The sequence below is a fragment of the Scylla paramamosain genome, chromosome 7 (assembly GCF_035594125.1).
Source record: "Scylla paramamosain isolate STU-SP2022 chromosome 7, ASM3559412v1, whole genome shotgun sequence".
NCBI classification, from domain to species: domain Eukaryota; kingdom Metazoa; phylum Arthropoda; class Malacostraca; order Decapoda; family Portunidae; genus Scylla; species Scylla paramamosain.
In genome coordinates, this window is record NC_087157.1 from 23,951,986 (window position 1) to 23,969,337 (window position 17,352).

Here is a 17,352-nt window from a genome sequence, read left to right on the forward strand (position 1 = left end):
CATTATCAGTCTCTATTTCTATCATTGCATGTTACTTTTTTCCACGGGGCACACATATCTTAATTCTTTAGTTAGGTTGATTCTTTTCATTAATATTAAGTCAAGTCTTGTTGGTTTGTCATCTCCCCTATATCTTGTATTTTCAGTCACCCATTACATCATTGTGTTTTCCATAGTCAAAATCTTTCTCCCCATGCAGTCTCATTTCCTCCTGCCTCAAACATTTCCAAACTTATTTCTTTCTAACTGAAGTCACCAACCAATAGTACTCTTTTATTACTTTCAATTAATTTACTGGATGGTATCTTCTATTATTTTCTCATAATTTTCCTTGCTCCAAGAATTTGTTTTGGGTGGTACATAGGTTGTTATTACTGTCAGTATATCTCCATTGTTATTCTCCAAGTTAACACTCACTACTTTTGCTTTTCCTTCCCCATATTACACTATTTTTGTCTTCACCTCATTTCTTGTCATTGTCCGCCTCCTTTACCAATCCTATCTCTTCTCCATATATTGTAGTTATTGTTAATGACAATCTGATTTTCTTCTTATAGCTTTGATTCCATTAAACACACCATCTTTGGATTCTTTTCTTTTGAATAATCTTGTAATTTCAGTGTTCTGTGTAGCAGTCCATCTATGTTGGTATACATCACATTCAGTCCTTCATTTTTACTATTTTTCTCTATTTTAGTTTCATTTATTCCTTTTCCTTTAAGTACCATTTCTTCATTCTGGCTCCCAAAACTCTCCAAAAATATTTAGTCTTTTCTTCTTCTGTTCTTAATTAATTTTTCCATTTAGCCTCTTCATACATTTATTGAATTTATTTCTGTTCTTCTTCATTTCTGTTTTTTCTTAATGTATATATCTTTGTATGTGTGTGTATTTATCTAGTTTACCTAGTTGTGTGTGTGTGTGATTCTCCAAGGCCTGATCATGAGTGGACCCACAACCACCAGCTGTTACCCTCTCAGTGCAAGCTCAGAGCTCATTATTACTGATCACTGGGTAAGACTGTGACCTCACACACCACACATCCCAACCTCCCTGCTTGTCAGTGGAAAAATTCCAGAGGTGACCAGCCCTTAGTGGGGTTCGAACCTATGTCAACCATGGCGGCTAACACAGACTCGGTCCCTTTGCCACTAAGCCACGAGGCAATGTGTGTGTATTTACCTAGTTTACCTGGTTTACCTATTTGTGTATGTGTGTGTGTGTGTGTGTGTGTGTGTGTGTGTGTGTGTGTGTGTGTGTGTGTGTGTGTGTGTGTGTGTGTGTGTGTGTGTGTTTGCTTATTTCACCCATTCTTTAGATGATACATCCTCCCAGAGTAAGTTGAGGGCTCCTATATTCTGGTGTTTGGGTAAGACTGTGATTTGTCAAACAGTGCAAACCCTCAACCTCTTGCTCAGGAACTTAGCCTTCCAAGTGACAGACCAAGATGTTACCACTGAGTTAGTGTGTGTGTGTGTATGTGTGTGTGTGTATGTGTGTGTGTGTGTGTGTGTGTGTGTGTGTGTGTGTGTGTGTGTGTGTGTGTGTGTGTGTGTGTGTGTGTGTGTGTAAACTGGTATTGTTAAGTGAGTTGGTGTGGGGTATCATTCAACAGTTACTTAAGTTGAAATTCCATCACAAAGAGGTAATCAGCATATCAGTCCTAGAAATTTACAAAAATAGAAAAAATTATCCACACACTAAATCAGATTACCATTTTGCACACACACATCGCACCATATATTTTACTATGTAACAGTACAGATACATAAAATACTATTGTTTTCTGTTGAGAAATTGTTTCTGTCTGTAATTATCAAGTTTGAATTTTAGAAGCTACATCTATTATCTTATAAAATTTTTCCTTCTCGGTTAGACCCATCTTGGAACATTCGTATCTTCTCAATATAACCCAAAATTTAGTTTCTGCTCTTTAACCTTGAATTCAGATCATCATTTTACACTGACGTGGTGAAGTACGTACTGTCACCTTAGATAACTAAGCACAGCAAGACACACCAACTTAAATATATCACATAATGAAAACACAGCAGTGATCTAAGTAGATTTTGGCCACATACATATCTTGAAAATTTCAGTTAAATTATACAACTTTTAATCAATCAGGAAATCACAAGCAGCCTTATCATTATCATGAGAAAATATCACCCAGTGGAAGACTGATCTTCATTTTATATGATTGTGATGGGTTTTAAATAGATAAATAAATAAATAAACAGATAGATAAATAAATAAATAAATAAATAAATAAATAAATAAATAAATAAATAAATAAATATAATATAAGAAATGAAAGCACCTCTTTTCTCTTACCCCTTTTGGTAATGAAACCTAACTCTGCATATACTATATTAGAAAAACATGCTAGATATTACACATGCACCAGTTATATTCTTTCAACCAATCAAGTCACTAATGCTCTTCATTTATTATACTAGATAGTATGAATTCAGAAATGTACACATTGCACAAAGTACCAATGGCTTTCAGATCACCAAGCCGAAGAACTTGTAGGAAAAGTTAAAGAAAGGCAGAGCAATCTCCTTCACTGCTCCACTGAGAGAAGCAGAATGAGAAATGAATAAAATTATTTTTCATCAAAACCTTGTGAGTCATGTCCTTGTGAGTCAAACCTTGTGAGGTCATGTCATGACAGGAGTCCAATAATAAGTGTCTCATCCAAGGTTAGCAGGTACACATGTACTCTGAATGCTCTGTCTTTAATTGGTTTGAAGGAAACAGTAAATTGAGCTCACATAACAGAGCCCCTCACTCTTGCTTGACTCTTGGAATGCTGCCAATGTCTTGTCACATGAATTATTGGCAGGAACAGCAGAGGTAGATACAGACAGACAGACAGGCTTCAAGATTCTACAAATCTCTATCATCATCACTGAAAGAGTTTCACCAAGTTTGTCTATATTTGAAGCATGTGCCAATGATTAGGTGATTAGTATGCCATAACAGGTTGGTCATCTTACTTTTCTTTTCATAAGAGCAGGCTAAGTGCAAGCAAAAAAAAAAAAAAAAAAAAAAAAAAAAAAAAAAAAAAAAAAGTAATTAATGTTTATGGTGTGGATGAAGATGCATGATGTGAGCGTGCCAACCTGTCGCGCCACATGCCCGATTCGTTGGTCCCGGATGACAGACAAGACGCCAGGCTGTTCAGGCTCACTCTGCAACCCCCAAAGCCAGGGCAAGTACCCTCACAGTTAACACAGCAGAAGGGCAAAGTAAACCCCAGCACACGGGCTTATGACAAAACCAAACAAAACTACAAAAGGCCAATATACTTTTGCAACTCAATCAAACAGCCACCCACTATATTAAAATGTTTTTCTTTAATTGCAAACATACACAAATCAAGCTTTATCATTATTGTCATCAAGCTCAGCTATGAATGGAAAAAATTAATATTATTATATGGAAATAATGAAACAATAAAAAAATTCCAAACAAAGCAAAAAAAATATCTTTAAAAAGCAAACTTTACCAAAACAAAAAAAGGAAACATGATGTTTGGCATTACTGAAACATCTACAAAACACAAGGAAAAATGAGAGGCATTATTTGCAGCAGTATTAAATGAAAGTACTGTAATACCACAAAAAAACCGAAAAAAATCCCATAATAGGCAAAAATATATTCAAATAAGCAAAATTTCACTAAACCCAAAAGAAAATACATTTCTTAGCATTATCATACTACTGAGGAACATTATGGAGAGGGAGGGATGGAAAGCAGGATTAAAGTATGGGTACCATAAATCATAAAGCCACACCTTAAGTGTCTTAATTTAGAAGGCACAGCATGTTTATACACAACTAATGCTCCAATGATCAATGCTCTTAAAAATGCAACTATTGTCTAGAGTAGCTACCGATGCTTGACTGCCATTTTGGTGAAGGAGGAGAGGCAAAGGGAGTGGTGAAGTCCGTCACAATAACCAGCCAACACTGAGCCAGCCGTGAACTTTCTCAGAGTGTCCCCCAGACTCTATTTTTAGCACTTGGCACAGGCTTTTTCATTGGTGATCTCAGTGCCTGGCTTCACAAGTGGCCACATTTCCCCCACACTGAATGCACTATTTTACATGAAACTTATGGAAATCATGGATAACATTTACACCAAATCACTTTTAAAAATAGGAGCATTTGGTGGAGTATTGCCACAATCAAAATCAATCATCAGCAGACAGAAAAATGCTCCAAAAGCAAAGGTAATAACACTCAGGTTGGAAAAAAAAAAAAAAAAGGAACAATAGTAATAACAATAATAATAATAATAATAATAATAATAATAATAATAATAATAATAATAATAATAATAATAATAATAATAATAATAATAACAGATAAATAAATAAATAAATAGATAAATAGATAAACAGATAAAATAGTAATAATAATAATAATAAATGTTAGTTGGTCAATATTTCTTGGAAGAAGAAAAATCATTCCTTTTTTTAATATTTATCCACAATACTTCCCTGTACTACCAGACACCCCCAACAGCACAGGTCACCCACAAATGGAAACAACAGGACATTAGTTAGCTGCTGTATTCCACTGCCTGTTTTACCTTCTAAAAAATGGCCAACCGTTCTCTGGAGTTTCTGAGTCGGTGGTGAGAAATGAGTACACTGAAGATCGATTGCCACTCCCCAAACTCTGAAAACTCCTGTAGCTGCCCCACCAACAGAAAACAATTACATAATCACAGTTGGTGAAATGGCCACTAAGAACAGTTGTTAAATGCTGCAAATCTGAAACTAATGGCAATGCAGTCTCCATAGCCAGCACCTGCAGTTTTTTTTATATATTTTTTAGTGTGTCAAAATAAAACAGTAAGAGTGACTAAGGAACAGATAAAGATAACACAAAAGGAAAAAAGAAGAAAAAAAAACATACACAATAGAGAGTTAGTGCTACGTGAAGCATTATTTTTTAGTCAATTGTTGTAATTATTAAATTTTATGTTAGTGATAAAACTTCACATGAAAGCATGTTGGGGAACATGCTTTCAATGTATTTAAAACCAGAGAGGTGTTTATTTGCCAGGAATTATCATGTTTTGCACATTAGTGATTCATGAACAGTGGGAGGTTTAAAACATTTGCATTTACATGCTTTTTAATTCCCTGACATTATCTTTTTTACAGAATGTAAAACTGGTAACCTTACATTTTTCAGGAAATTGGTACAAAAATCTATTCACATCTCAGTAATTGTTTTGAGAGTTACTGATATCCCCAAATGCATGCCATTATAGTATGACATAACTCAAACCCAAAACCTGTAAGAGTGGTGACATGGAGTGAGTAAAGGGAAAGGGGATGAGGACAGGTCTCAAACCACACACTCCACACTCCTTTTGTGTGATATCTCCAGGAAAAGTAGCATTGCTTCTGACAAACACAGATAACCATTAAATGTCCTTTTGACTGAGCATCATGAGACTCTTGATGGAAATTTTGCCCCTTAATTATCACAAACCTAGCACAGTTATACATAATGTGATCTTTGAATGGAGCAGTTATTCATCACACTATTTATCATAATGGCCTATTGTAATGATTGTAGCTTTGAACAATAACTGAACTGTAAAAGAAAAACTAATGTATATGTCATTTTGGCAGTCAGGCCACAGCAATGACAAGGAGATATGGAGAGTTTTGTCCACCTTGTGTGTTGTGTGATAATATAACTGTGGAGTCCATTTATGAAAGTTACCGAAGTCGTGCGAAAATAACTCCAAATAGTTGTTCATGACTCATAAATAATTCTGTTGGTGGCATCTATTATCATAATAGCAACAAGTGAAATAGAAGCTATCCATAACATGAAAAAATATATATAACTGATGATTTCTTGTAACTTTATGGTATGTTAAATATTACAACTTTTTGAATTTCATTATCAATGAAAAATATAAAGATCCCACATACTTGCATACAAGGCTAGTGTTAATATTCTATAAATGAGATATCAAAATATTTCCTATACTGGAACGACAAAGCTACAATAGTAATAAAGAGCAAAAATTATATATTTTATTGCTTATCTGTACATTTGATGTCATATTGAAATAATCAACTTTTTTTTCCCTAATTATTTACTTTATTGATTCTGACAAAATTTCCAGCAGCATGAGAAGTAATTCATTGAAAGACACAAAGATGAGAACCATCCTTTCCCTGGAGACACACACACAATGACTGGACATACCCTTCCCACCCATTGAGAATTTCTGCTGCCTTTTCAGACACAGACCCACTGTTGGCTAAGTCTGTGCTGTTCTCAACCATTTGCTGAGGAGCCAACTTGGTCTGGATAATTTGAGGCTCAATCTGAGCCTCAATCATGGCTGAGTCAATGGTTGTGTTGAGAGTGGTGTTCAGGGACTCGGGTCTGACACAACAAGTCAAGGGGCATCAGTATGCTATTCCCTCACCACACATCAAAATACATTTCCCTCAAAGAAACTCAGACATATCATAGTCTACATACATAAAAAAACTATGTATGTAAAGAGATTATGCCTGAATTTTCAAAGGATTTTTCTTTAAGTAGAAATTTATGCATGTGGTTTTCATAGTACATGATTTAAAAAATATATTTTGCAAAGCATATTAGTTTCCTCTAGGAAAATATTGTAATGCCTCAATAGAACACTAAAGGTTATCCTGAAATATCTACAGCAGAAATACATAATCTGTGATTTTGACACCAGTAGCATACTAAGAATCCATCATTAGTGAAAGAATAACTATTGAGAATCTCATAAATATTATCTATATTGTCTAGATTATCCAAATTATTTACAAAATATTCTACAAACATCATCATTATCATCATCAGCATCAAGCAGGCTGGGAGTTCAAAGGAACTAGAAATTCTCATTAACAGGAAATAAGGATCACAAAGTGACATGGGCTTAATGTCATCCAGTCTTCAAATTCTCATTAACAAGAAATAAGGATCACCAAGTGACATGGGCTTAATGTCATCCAGTCTTCAGAAGCCACCAAATAGATACATGACTCTGTGGTTGGCATATCATGCATCATGAAGTGATGACAGCTGATGGACACCAGTCCAAGTTATGTTACAACAGTATGAACAATATTTCCATTAATGATGGATTCACTTTTATAGAATCTGCCACAACCAAGAAGTGGGTAACACAATCCTTATATGAGAAAAAAAATATCTTAAACTTTGATTTCAGAATTATAAAACAGATATGGAAAACCAGAAACTGTGGCACATAAGCTGATAGCAATAAATATGATTTCAGCTTTTTTTCAAAATAGAAATGTGCACATGTACACATTACTTGTAAACTACAAGCTCATTATTGCAGAAACACTATTCATATGACATACTTTACAAACCATTTTTAGAGTAACAACCAAATTTGAATATAAAATTTGCAAATGATCACAATTTTGGTTGGGAGTGGGACAACTCCAGACTATTGATATGGTACTCAAGTAAGTTCATGGAGATCAAACCAGTCTGACTTCCTGACAAGGCATTCCCTACCACTTGTCTTTATGGTCACTTCTCATCAGTTCCATGTGTGTGATTCAGCCCAATGAAGGATGATTCATGACCAAAGTAGTTCAGCCCACCATATGACAATTTGTATTGTATATCAATGCAATTTGTCATATTTTACAAATGTCAAGATCATGAAGTTCAACACATACTTGTATGCCACAGTTAATGGTAAATACTGGTAAACAGTGTCTAGAAGTATTCTTGATGGTAGCTATAAACAGTGACAAGTCTAAAATGAAGAATTCACCACATGCATATCAATGGTTACTCAAAGAAGCTGGAAGTGAGCCTAATGCAGCAGTACACTAGTAGTTAGAGTCAGGTGAGGCCTATACATCTGTGAGAAATACCAGTGACTGTACAATAACTGGTTAAAATCTTATAGATCTGTACACACCTAACAACATGAATATTTCGCAATGAAAAACACTTTATCCAAGGAGATAAAAGAAATATAATTATATAGCACCAATTGCATATGAACAAAGCAAAACAAAATACACTTAGTGCAGCCAATAACTGCTCAGAGTTGCAAGACACAGAAGTAACAACTGTGCACAAGCAAGTAATTCTGTAAAAAATAAATAAATAAAAAACCTAGCAAAGCTCATAATATTATCTCACAGCCATGAGGAATCGATGAAGTTTACTCGCTTGAGGAAAAAAGTTTGTGTTTAAACTCTTCTCCCCATGCACACAAAAAGACAAAGAAAGAAACTATCACATTTATTTATGTGTATCTTGAATTTAAGTTCAATTACTAGCATATAAGAACACTTTTCATGAACATAACAGCACCTTATCAACAACATTGTTGTGCAAACTTAAGACTTAGAAATTAAAGGCAAAGATATTCATCATTAAAAGATGAAGGCACTGCAATTTGTACATGGGTGAAAACTTATCAGAGGAAGTTTGGTTATGATGCCAATAAATGAAGAAAAACTTCGCCACTGTTTCCTTCACTACCCTTAACTCCAGTGTTCTGCTGTGATGCTACTCAGTTTTGCAAACCAATTATCATCCAAACAGAAAGCTTTTCAGTGCTATTCATTTAGTCAATTGTTGTTTTTTTAAAGAAAGAATCCTTAATAAATTTTAGAGATATGATCAAGAGATTAAAATATCATACACATTCAATATTCATTGCTTGACTTTGATGCAGTGTTTTGTTTTTATGCTGAGCTATGCTAGAACACATTCAATATGTTTTTATGTGTCTTTATGTGTGCATAGTTCATTGATACTTTATCAAAATCATCATTAAATAGTTCTTGATTGTAAAAACAGCTGTTTTAAATAAAATATCTTCTACTTCATACATACCTACTTAACATATCAATGTACCCTAATAAACAGGTAGGTATATTATATATATATATATATATATATATATATATATACACACACACACACACACACTAGACAGACAGATAAATGGATAGATAGAGTGATAGATGAATATAGATAAATAGATAGATAGATAGACTGATAAACAGGTAAATATAAAGATAAATAAATAACTCGCAAGACTTACCCAGCAAGAATGGGTGTCTTGCCAACATCCACATTGTCAGCGGGATAGCTGGCTGTCATCTGGGCATAGTGCTCCTTCTGGTGCTGGGGACTCAAGTGATCTGCTGGAGCAACAGGAGGAGCTGCCAGGGACAGAATAAAAGATACAGTGTACATCATCATTATCATTAAGGTCAAAAGTTCCAACTTTATATCAAAAATGAATTTCTCCTTTAAGGTTTGAATAACTTATACACAACATTCCTTAAATCCTATAGACTTTCCTTCAAGACAACCTTCCATGAATGCATGCTATCTCATCAGTTGAAAATAATGATGGTTAAGTCTTAAGTAATTGTCTTACCTGAGCAAAAGGGTCTTACGGCCACTAATGGTACATTGGTTACTCACTTATCTGTGTTAATAGGGCAATTCAGCAACACAATAAAATCAATCCATAATCAAATAGAGTAGAGAAATATTGTCAATTCCATCACCAGATTTAAAGACTTCTACTTCACCAGCCTTCAAAAACAGACTCGTCACAATTTAATCTTTGATTAAATACATGAGGTTGCCACAACTGATATGTAGCCTAGATAATACACAAGGGAATGGACAACAACCACCTGGCTGCTACAAGTGGTTGTGTGCAGGTGACATAATCAGGGCTGACTCACATCCACTTGGGTCTTTGGGGGTCACTACAGCTTGACAGATAAATAGAGGAACTTAAAAAGGTTACAGCCATTTCTGCTCACCTGCCATTTGGTTGCTGCTGAAGGACATGTCCATCTTTTCATCCTTTGTCACATCAATTGGGAGAGAATCATCGCCAAGTGACTTCATCTCATCCACAGTGAGATAGCGATATGACTGGTCACCCAACATTGTATCATCACCTGTGAGGAAGAAAGATGTGCAAGTTATGGTGGATGTTATATACATTTTTTTCTGTTTTACTATCAGTAAATGTGGCCTGGGTATTGGTGTATAGGTGATAACTGTTGTTAAGTGGAGGAGGGTTGTACAAGACAGGAAGGGCATGTATCAGCTGTGTAGTTGGGAAGAGGGTGGTGGGAATGGGCCACATTTTATAGGAGCTCTTAGGAATGCTGTGCATGCACTTTTCTTTTTCCTATTAACATGTTGATTTCACGATAATGTCATCACAAATGTTTTATAACATACAACACATACAATAGTGCAGGTAAGACACTGGGTATGGTGGATGGTAACATAACATTTTCCACATTTCATTTCTCTGTTCACTAAGGGATACAATAAATTCATAGGTGATATTTCCTTATTAATCAATGTTTCTGCATAGCAGGCTGAGTTTCCACTTCAGGAGGACAACTGAGACAAGCTGTAAAGCCTTGTCTCATTGTTGAAAATAAAATACAAAGGAAAGGATTCCCATCCCTTTCCTTAAATTTTTTTTAATCCATTTCTGACAATGTGCATGAAATTGGAAGGCAGTGTTCTTCCTACTGAAGGCAGATGACTTAAAGCTCATCTGAGATTTCCTTTGTATGAAAGCAATGCCTGTGGTTTATGTACTGTTTTTACAGCTTCCTTTTTGTAATTATGTACTAGTCTGTGTGAAGAGAATTTCACCATGAAGAGTATCAAATGTAATCTTCCACTCTAGTACACACTGCAAGCGAAAGAATTCTGTCCTTAACATTTGCCTCACATACAATGTTTTTTTTTTTTTTAAATGTAATACAACACTAGAGGCCTAGAGTCTTGGTATGATGTGATACTATTCTTTGGGAATATCAGTATATGATCCACCACAGTCTTTAGGATTACATGCTGGACTTGTAATAGCCAGCTGTACTCTTCTGCATGACATCCTTAGCTATGGCTAAGGCTGACTTTTCACACTCCACACACTCCATCCTCTTACTCAGGAAAGACAGTAACTGCTAGCTCAACAGTAAAAATCTTTAGTGTCATAAGTCTGATTTGGATCCCAGCCTGTCAGGTGACAGCCACAGATAATACCACAGAGCTGGTGAGCAGCGTCTGTGTGACTGAGGGTGAGTGAATGGATGAGTTGATTATCCCTATCATGGGAGATGCTGGCCTGGTATATAGATAGATTACAAAAGCAAACAGGCAAACCAATCTATGAACAAGATATAGGAGAAATTATGTATTCCATAAATGTAAATTACTGTTCCAGAACTGAAGAGATCTCATTATCTTGTAATGATGACAAGGAATGTATGAAGATAACAAATAGAGTGCAATTATGCCATTACTTATATACACATTTGTGTGGAGAGAGAGAGAGAGAGAGAGAGAGAGAGAGAGAGAGAGAGAGAGAGAGAGAGAGAGAGAGAGAGAGAGAGAGAGAGAGAGAGAGAAATATATATATATATATATATATATATATATATATATATATATATATATATATATATATATATATATATATATATATATATATATATATATCACAAGAATTAAATGTTCAAGTACCAGTTTCTGTCATGAACTGTAAACATTTTTTTAGAAACACTTGTTTTGTAAGAGTTTTAAACAGCACAGCAGAAAAGAATCACCTACATTATAACAAACAACTTCAGCAAGTGTGCAGTCTTGTTTAGGCTGTCTTTTCTGACTCACTGTGCCTAATGTGACAAAGCATTGATCGCATGTATGAAAATAGGAAATTTTCAGAGAACAAAATTCAACTAAATATGTAAAAAATTTTAATAATTTTGTTTTTTAAATTCATTATGATTTTTTTCATACTTAACCAACACCTCAACAAAAGAAACATACATACCAATACTAAAACCATTTTATGTTTCATGACAGACTGCAACTCTTATATTAACTTAGAGACATTGGAATCAGGATGCACCTTGACTATTCAAGTATTGTAGGCTTCACCACAACACTGTAGAAATATATACAGCATTCAAGGGAAAACAACTGTACATTCAGAGAATAATTTTCAAAATGACTGCCTTTCTAAGTTTAACAAATCATACAGCACTTCTCCTATCTTTTGTTTTCTATGAATTAAGTAAATCTACAATGTGCTTTTCAATGAAATTTGAAGTCAACTTGAGGTAACATACGCACACACACACACACACACCATAAATACCACTCCACTACATGCCAGAATACTTTTCACGTTTATCTCACTGTGAAACTTTCATCTTGTAAAGAGACTATACACTTGTGGTAACAACTGTACTTTTACTTACTGGGACAGTAAAGATTTTACAGAACAGAATATCTCCAGTTTAACATATGACTCTATCTCACTCCCATTTGACAAAATAAAACCGTCAGTCATATTCACACAACTGATCAGCCAAACAAAACATTATCAAGATGAGTACAACCTCAATACCTTATCATATCAAACAATGACATACTGGTCTTCTATCAATGAGTTAATTCAACTGCTTGCTTTTCCCATGGAGTACTATACCAATATCGTTTTCACAGCTAATACTATTGTGCAGTAAATATCTACTTGATATCCATTTCCATGTTCTTTTTAATACATTCTATTACCACTTTTGTGTGTGCATCCTTCCCTAACACCACTAAGCACACCACTCTCATCCCACAGCCACTTTCACTAACACACAGCTATATACCATACCTAACAATTCATATCTTACACCTGCTCCTCACAAAATCCTCCATTTATTCCTATACCTGTATATTCTCATCTTGTTTTTCTTCTTTATTTTTTTTTCAAGAAATTCCAAGATATTTAGCAATCAATACTTTATTTTCCTGAAGGTTATCTTCTCACACCACACCAATCTCAGTCATATATATCTTTCCTTCATCCCAATACATGCCATACCAGCAAGTATTTATTTCCTATCATAACTAGCAGCTTCACAACACTGCACCTTATCACTATCACTTGGTTTGGCCTACTACCTCTCATCAACAGAACCCTGTGATACATGCAACTCTAACTTGCAATAAAAAACACTCCAGTTACATGCAGTGAGGGAAGTATGTAAGTGTGCTGCAATCAAACCAGCATACTTATCTATCATGTCAATCTGCAGCTACAACATCAAAGAACAGATACCAAGCAACACACTGTAATATTTCAAATTTTATGTACTGTAAATTAATTTCAAATAGTTCAAAGCTGTTTTAAAGGCTGTGTGTGTGTGTGTGTGTGTGTGTGTGTGTGTGTGTGTGTGTGTGTGTGTGTGTGTGTGTGTGTGTGTGTGTGTGTGTGTGTGTGTGTGTGTGTGTGTGTGTGTGTGTGTGTGTGTGTGATTCACCTATGGTCATCTGCTGGTCACCCAGCCACCTGTTCCCCTATGGAAAGAACTCAGAGCTCATAGTGACCGATCTTTGGGTAGGAGTGAGACCACTTTCACACCACACACCGGGACAGCGAGGTCACAACCCCTTGGGTTACATCCCATACATATTTGCTGCTAGGTGAACAGGGGCTACACATTAAGAGACTCACCCATTTGCCTCCCCGTGCCCAGGTTTCAAACCCAGGCCTCCTTGGATGTGAGCTGAGTGTGTGTGTGTGTGTGTGTGTGTGTGTGTGTATTTATCTAGTTGTATTTAACTAGTTGTGTTTTACAGGAAAAGAGCTACGCTCATGCTGTCCTGTCTCCATATCTATAAGCATCTGGCTTAACTTTAAATTAATTAATATTTTTTGCTTGTACCACTGTTTCATCTAAGTTATTCTATATTTCTATGCTTCTATTTGGGAAACCATATTTCTTGACATCTCTTCTACTTGCTGTTTTCTTCAATTTCACTCCATATCCTCATGTACCTCTTGAGTCCCACACAAATAAGTCTTCTTTGTCAACTTGATCCTTATCCTTTAAAGCTCTGTAAATAGCAATCAGGTCCCCTCTTTCTCTTCTCTCTTATAATGATGGAAACTTCAATCTCCTTAATCTTTCTTCATAGGTTAAATCTCTAAAACATGGTACCAATTTGGTTGCAACTCTTTGGATCCTTTCTATTTTTCTTATTTCCTTTTTATTATGGGGTGACCAAACAATTGTGGCATATTCCAGTTTTGGTCAAATCACATATTCCATCAACTTTTTCATCATCTCCTCATCCATGTTTTTTTTTTTTTTTTTATGTAGGAAGGATACTGGCCAAGGGCAACAAAAATCTAATAAAAAAAATGCCCACTGAAATGCCAGTCCCATAAAAGGGTCAAAGCAGTGGTCAAAAATTGGTGGATAAGTGTCTTGAAACCTCCCTCTTGAAGGAATTCAAGTCGTAGGAAGGTGGAAATACAGAAGCAGGCAGGGAGTTCCAGAGTTTACCAGAGAAAGGGATGAATGATTGAAAATACTGGTTAACTCTTGCGTTAGAGAGGTGGACAGAATAGGGGTGAAAGAAAGAAGAAAGTCTTGTGCAGCGAGGCCGCAGAAAGAGGGGAGGCATGCAGTTTGCACGATCAGAAGAGCAGTTAGCATGAAAATAGCGGTAGAAGACAGCTAGATATGCAACATTGCGGCGGTGAGAGAGAGGCTGAAGACAGTCAGTTAGAGGAGAGGAGTTGATTTGACGAAAAGCTTTTGATTCCACCCTGTCTAGAAGAGCAGTATGAGTGGAACCCCCCAGACATGTGAAGCATACTCCATACATGGACGGATAAGGCCCTTGTACAGAGTTAGCAGCTGGGGGGGTGAGAAAAACTGGCGGAGATGTCTCAGAACACCTAACTTCATAGAAGCTGTTTTAGCTAGAGATGAGATGTTAAGTTTCCAGTTCAGATTATAAGTAAAGGACAGACCGAGGATGTTCAGTGTAGAAGAGGGGGACAGTTGAGTGTCATTGAAGAAGAGGGGATAGTTGTCTGGAAGGTTGTGTCGAGTTGATAGATGGAGGAATTGAGTTTTTGAGGCATTGAACAATACCAAGTTTGCTCTGCCCCAATCAGAAATATTAGAAAGATCAGAAGTCAGGCGTTCTGTGGCTTCCCTGCGTGATATGTTTACCTCCTGAAGGGTTGGACGTCTATGAAAAGACATGGAAAAGTGCAGGGTGGTATCATCAGTGTAGGAGTGGATAGGACAAGAAGTTTGGTTTAGAAGATCATTAATGAATAATAAGAAGAGAGTGGGTTACAGGACAGAACCCTGAGGAACACCACTGTTAATAGATATAGAAGAACAGTGACCGTCTACCACAGCAGCAATAGAACGGTCAGAAAGGAAACTTGAGATGAAGTTACAGATAGAAGGATAGAAACCGTAGGAGGGTAGTTTGGAAATCAAAGCTTTGTGCCAGACTCTATCAAAGGCTTTTGATATGTCCAAGGCAACAGCAAAAGTTTCACCAAAATCTCTAAAAGAGGATGACCAAGACTCAGTAAGGAAAGCCAGAAGATCACCAGTAGAGCGGCCTTGACGGAACCCATACTGGCGATCAGATAGAAGGTTGTGAAGTGATAGATGTTTAAGAATCTTCCTGTTGAGGATAGATTCAAAAACTTTAGATGTAAGCAAATGCCCCTTTCATCTTTCTTAGTAACTCATAGGTTTCCCCAACTATTTTGTTTACATGTTTTTCTGGTGATAAATGATCATTTATTGTAAATCCCAAGTCTTTTTCTTCTTTGGTTTTCTTAATTTCCACTTCTCCCATGGTGTAGGAGCTTGTCAATCTTCTTTTGCTTTTTTTTAATTCCATCACCTTGCATTTCTTTGCATTGAATTCCATTTCCCATTTCTTACTCCATTTATATATCTTATTTAGATCTTTCTGTAATATTTCACAATCCATATTGTTTTCCACTCCTTTCAATAATTTTGCATCGTCTGCAAACAGACTTATATAACGTCAACCTCATCCACCGTATCGTTGACATACACCAGAAACATTATGGGGGCTAAGACTGTCCCCTATGGTACTCCGCTTGTAACTCTACACCATTCTGATTTTTTTCCCTTTATTACTGTTCTCATTTCTCTGTCCCTCAAGAAGTCTGTAATCCAATTCAGTGTGTTGCCTTGTAAACCCCTTATATTTTGAATTTTCCATAGCAGTCTCTGGTGTGGTACCTTAGCAAATGCTTTTTTTAGGTCTAAATGAACACAGTCTGCCCAACTCTCTCTCTCTCTTGAATCATATCAATTGCTCTACTATAAAAGCTCACTAAATTTGGGACACAAGATCTTCCACTTCTGAATCCAAATTGTCTGTCAGTCAATGTATGTGCTTCTTCTAAACATTCCATCCATCTGTTTTTAACTATTCTTTTTGCTATTTTTGCCACCAACTTGTAAGGGACACTGGTCTGTAATTCAATGGATCTTATTTATTACCTCCTTTAAAAATGGGCACAATATTGGCTCTCTTCCAGTCTAGAGGAATTTTTCCTTCCTTAAAAGAACATACTATGGCACTGTGTATACTTTCTGCCAGTTGTTCACAACATTTCTTAACTATCCAGTTGGACACTCTATCCAGTCTTTGAGCCTTACTTACATCCAAATCTTTCATAATCTTCTAAATTTCACTTATATCCACCTGTATCTCTCTCATCACATTGTCTCTGTGCCATGCTCTTTCTCCTTCAAATTTACTTTCTTTGGTGAATACTGACTGGAAGCACTTATTCATTAATTCCGCTTGTAACCGTGTATCTTCATATGTAATGTCATCTTTTGTTAATTTATCTATTGTTTGCTTGTTTTTCATCTTCCCATTCACATATCTGAAGAATAACTTTGGCTCATCTTTGCATTTGTTAACTATATCTTTCTCATAATTCCTTTCTTCATCTCTCAGGATTCTGATATATTTGTTTCTTGCCTTCTTGAATTCTTCCCATTTCTCACTTCCTCCTTTTTTCTCCATCTATTTCATGCTGCTTCTTTTTCTTTTCTTGCCATTATACATCTCGTATTAAACCAGTCTTTCCTCTTTTTCACTTCCTTTATTTTGATCTTCGGTACATATCTACTGACCCCTTCATTATACACTTCCATGGACATATCCCACTTTTCCTGTGTATTACTTGCCGTGAACAGTTGTTTCCATTTAGCCTCTGCAAAATATTCCCTCAACCTGATAAAATCTGCTTTCCTGTAATTATATCTCCCATTCTTATAAATTTCATTCCTATTTTCTATTGGATCACTGCCTATACTGAATTCAATTAACAGATGGCCACTTTTACCTAGTAGGCACTGATAATTTATTCCTTCAATGATGTCCATTTCCTTTGTAAACAACAAGTCTAGCCTTG

At 35.9% G+C, this 17,352-nt stretch overlaps 1 protein-coding gene across 50 annotated transcripts in view; it reads right to left on the reverse strand.

The window, feature by feature from the left end:
* Positions 1-17,352, reverse strand: part of LOC135102246 (ankyrin-2-like) — a 213,740-nt gene that overhangs the window by 87,961 nt on the left and 108,427 nt on the right. For 35 of the 50 annotated variants that reach the window (XM_064007135.1, XM_064007176.1, XM_064007172.1 and 32 more), the window contains 3 exons: positions 9,863-10,003; positions 9,124-9,244; positions 6,249-6,431 (listed from right to left, as the gene is read on the reverse strand). In XM_064007135.1, the coding sequence (XP_063863205.1) occupies positions 6,249-6,431; positions 9,124-9,244; positions 9,863-10,003 (445 nt within the window). Of the gene's footprint in view, positions 1-3,128; positions 3,198-4,602; positions 4,708-6,248; positions 6,432-9,123; positions 9,245-9,862; positions 10,004-17,352 lie in introns of all 50 variants that reach the window. The other 15 variants (XM_064007153.1, XM_064007149.1, XM_064007147.1 and 12 more) reach the window with 5 other exon arrangements.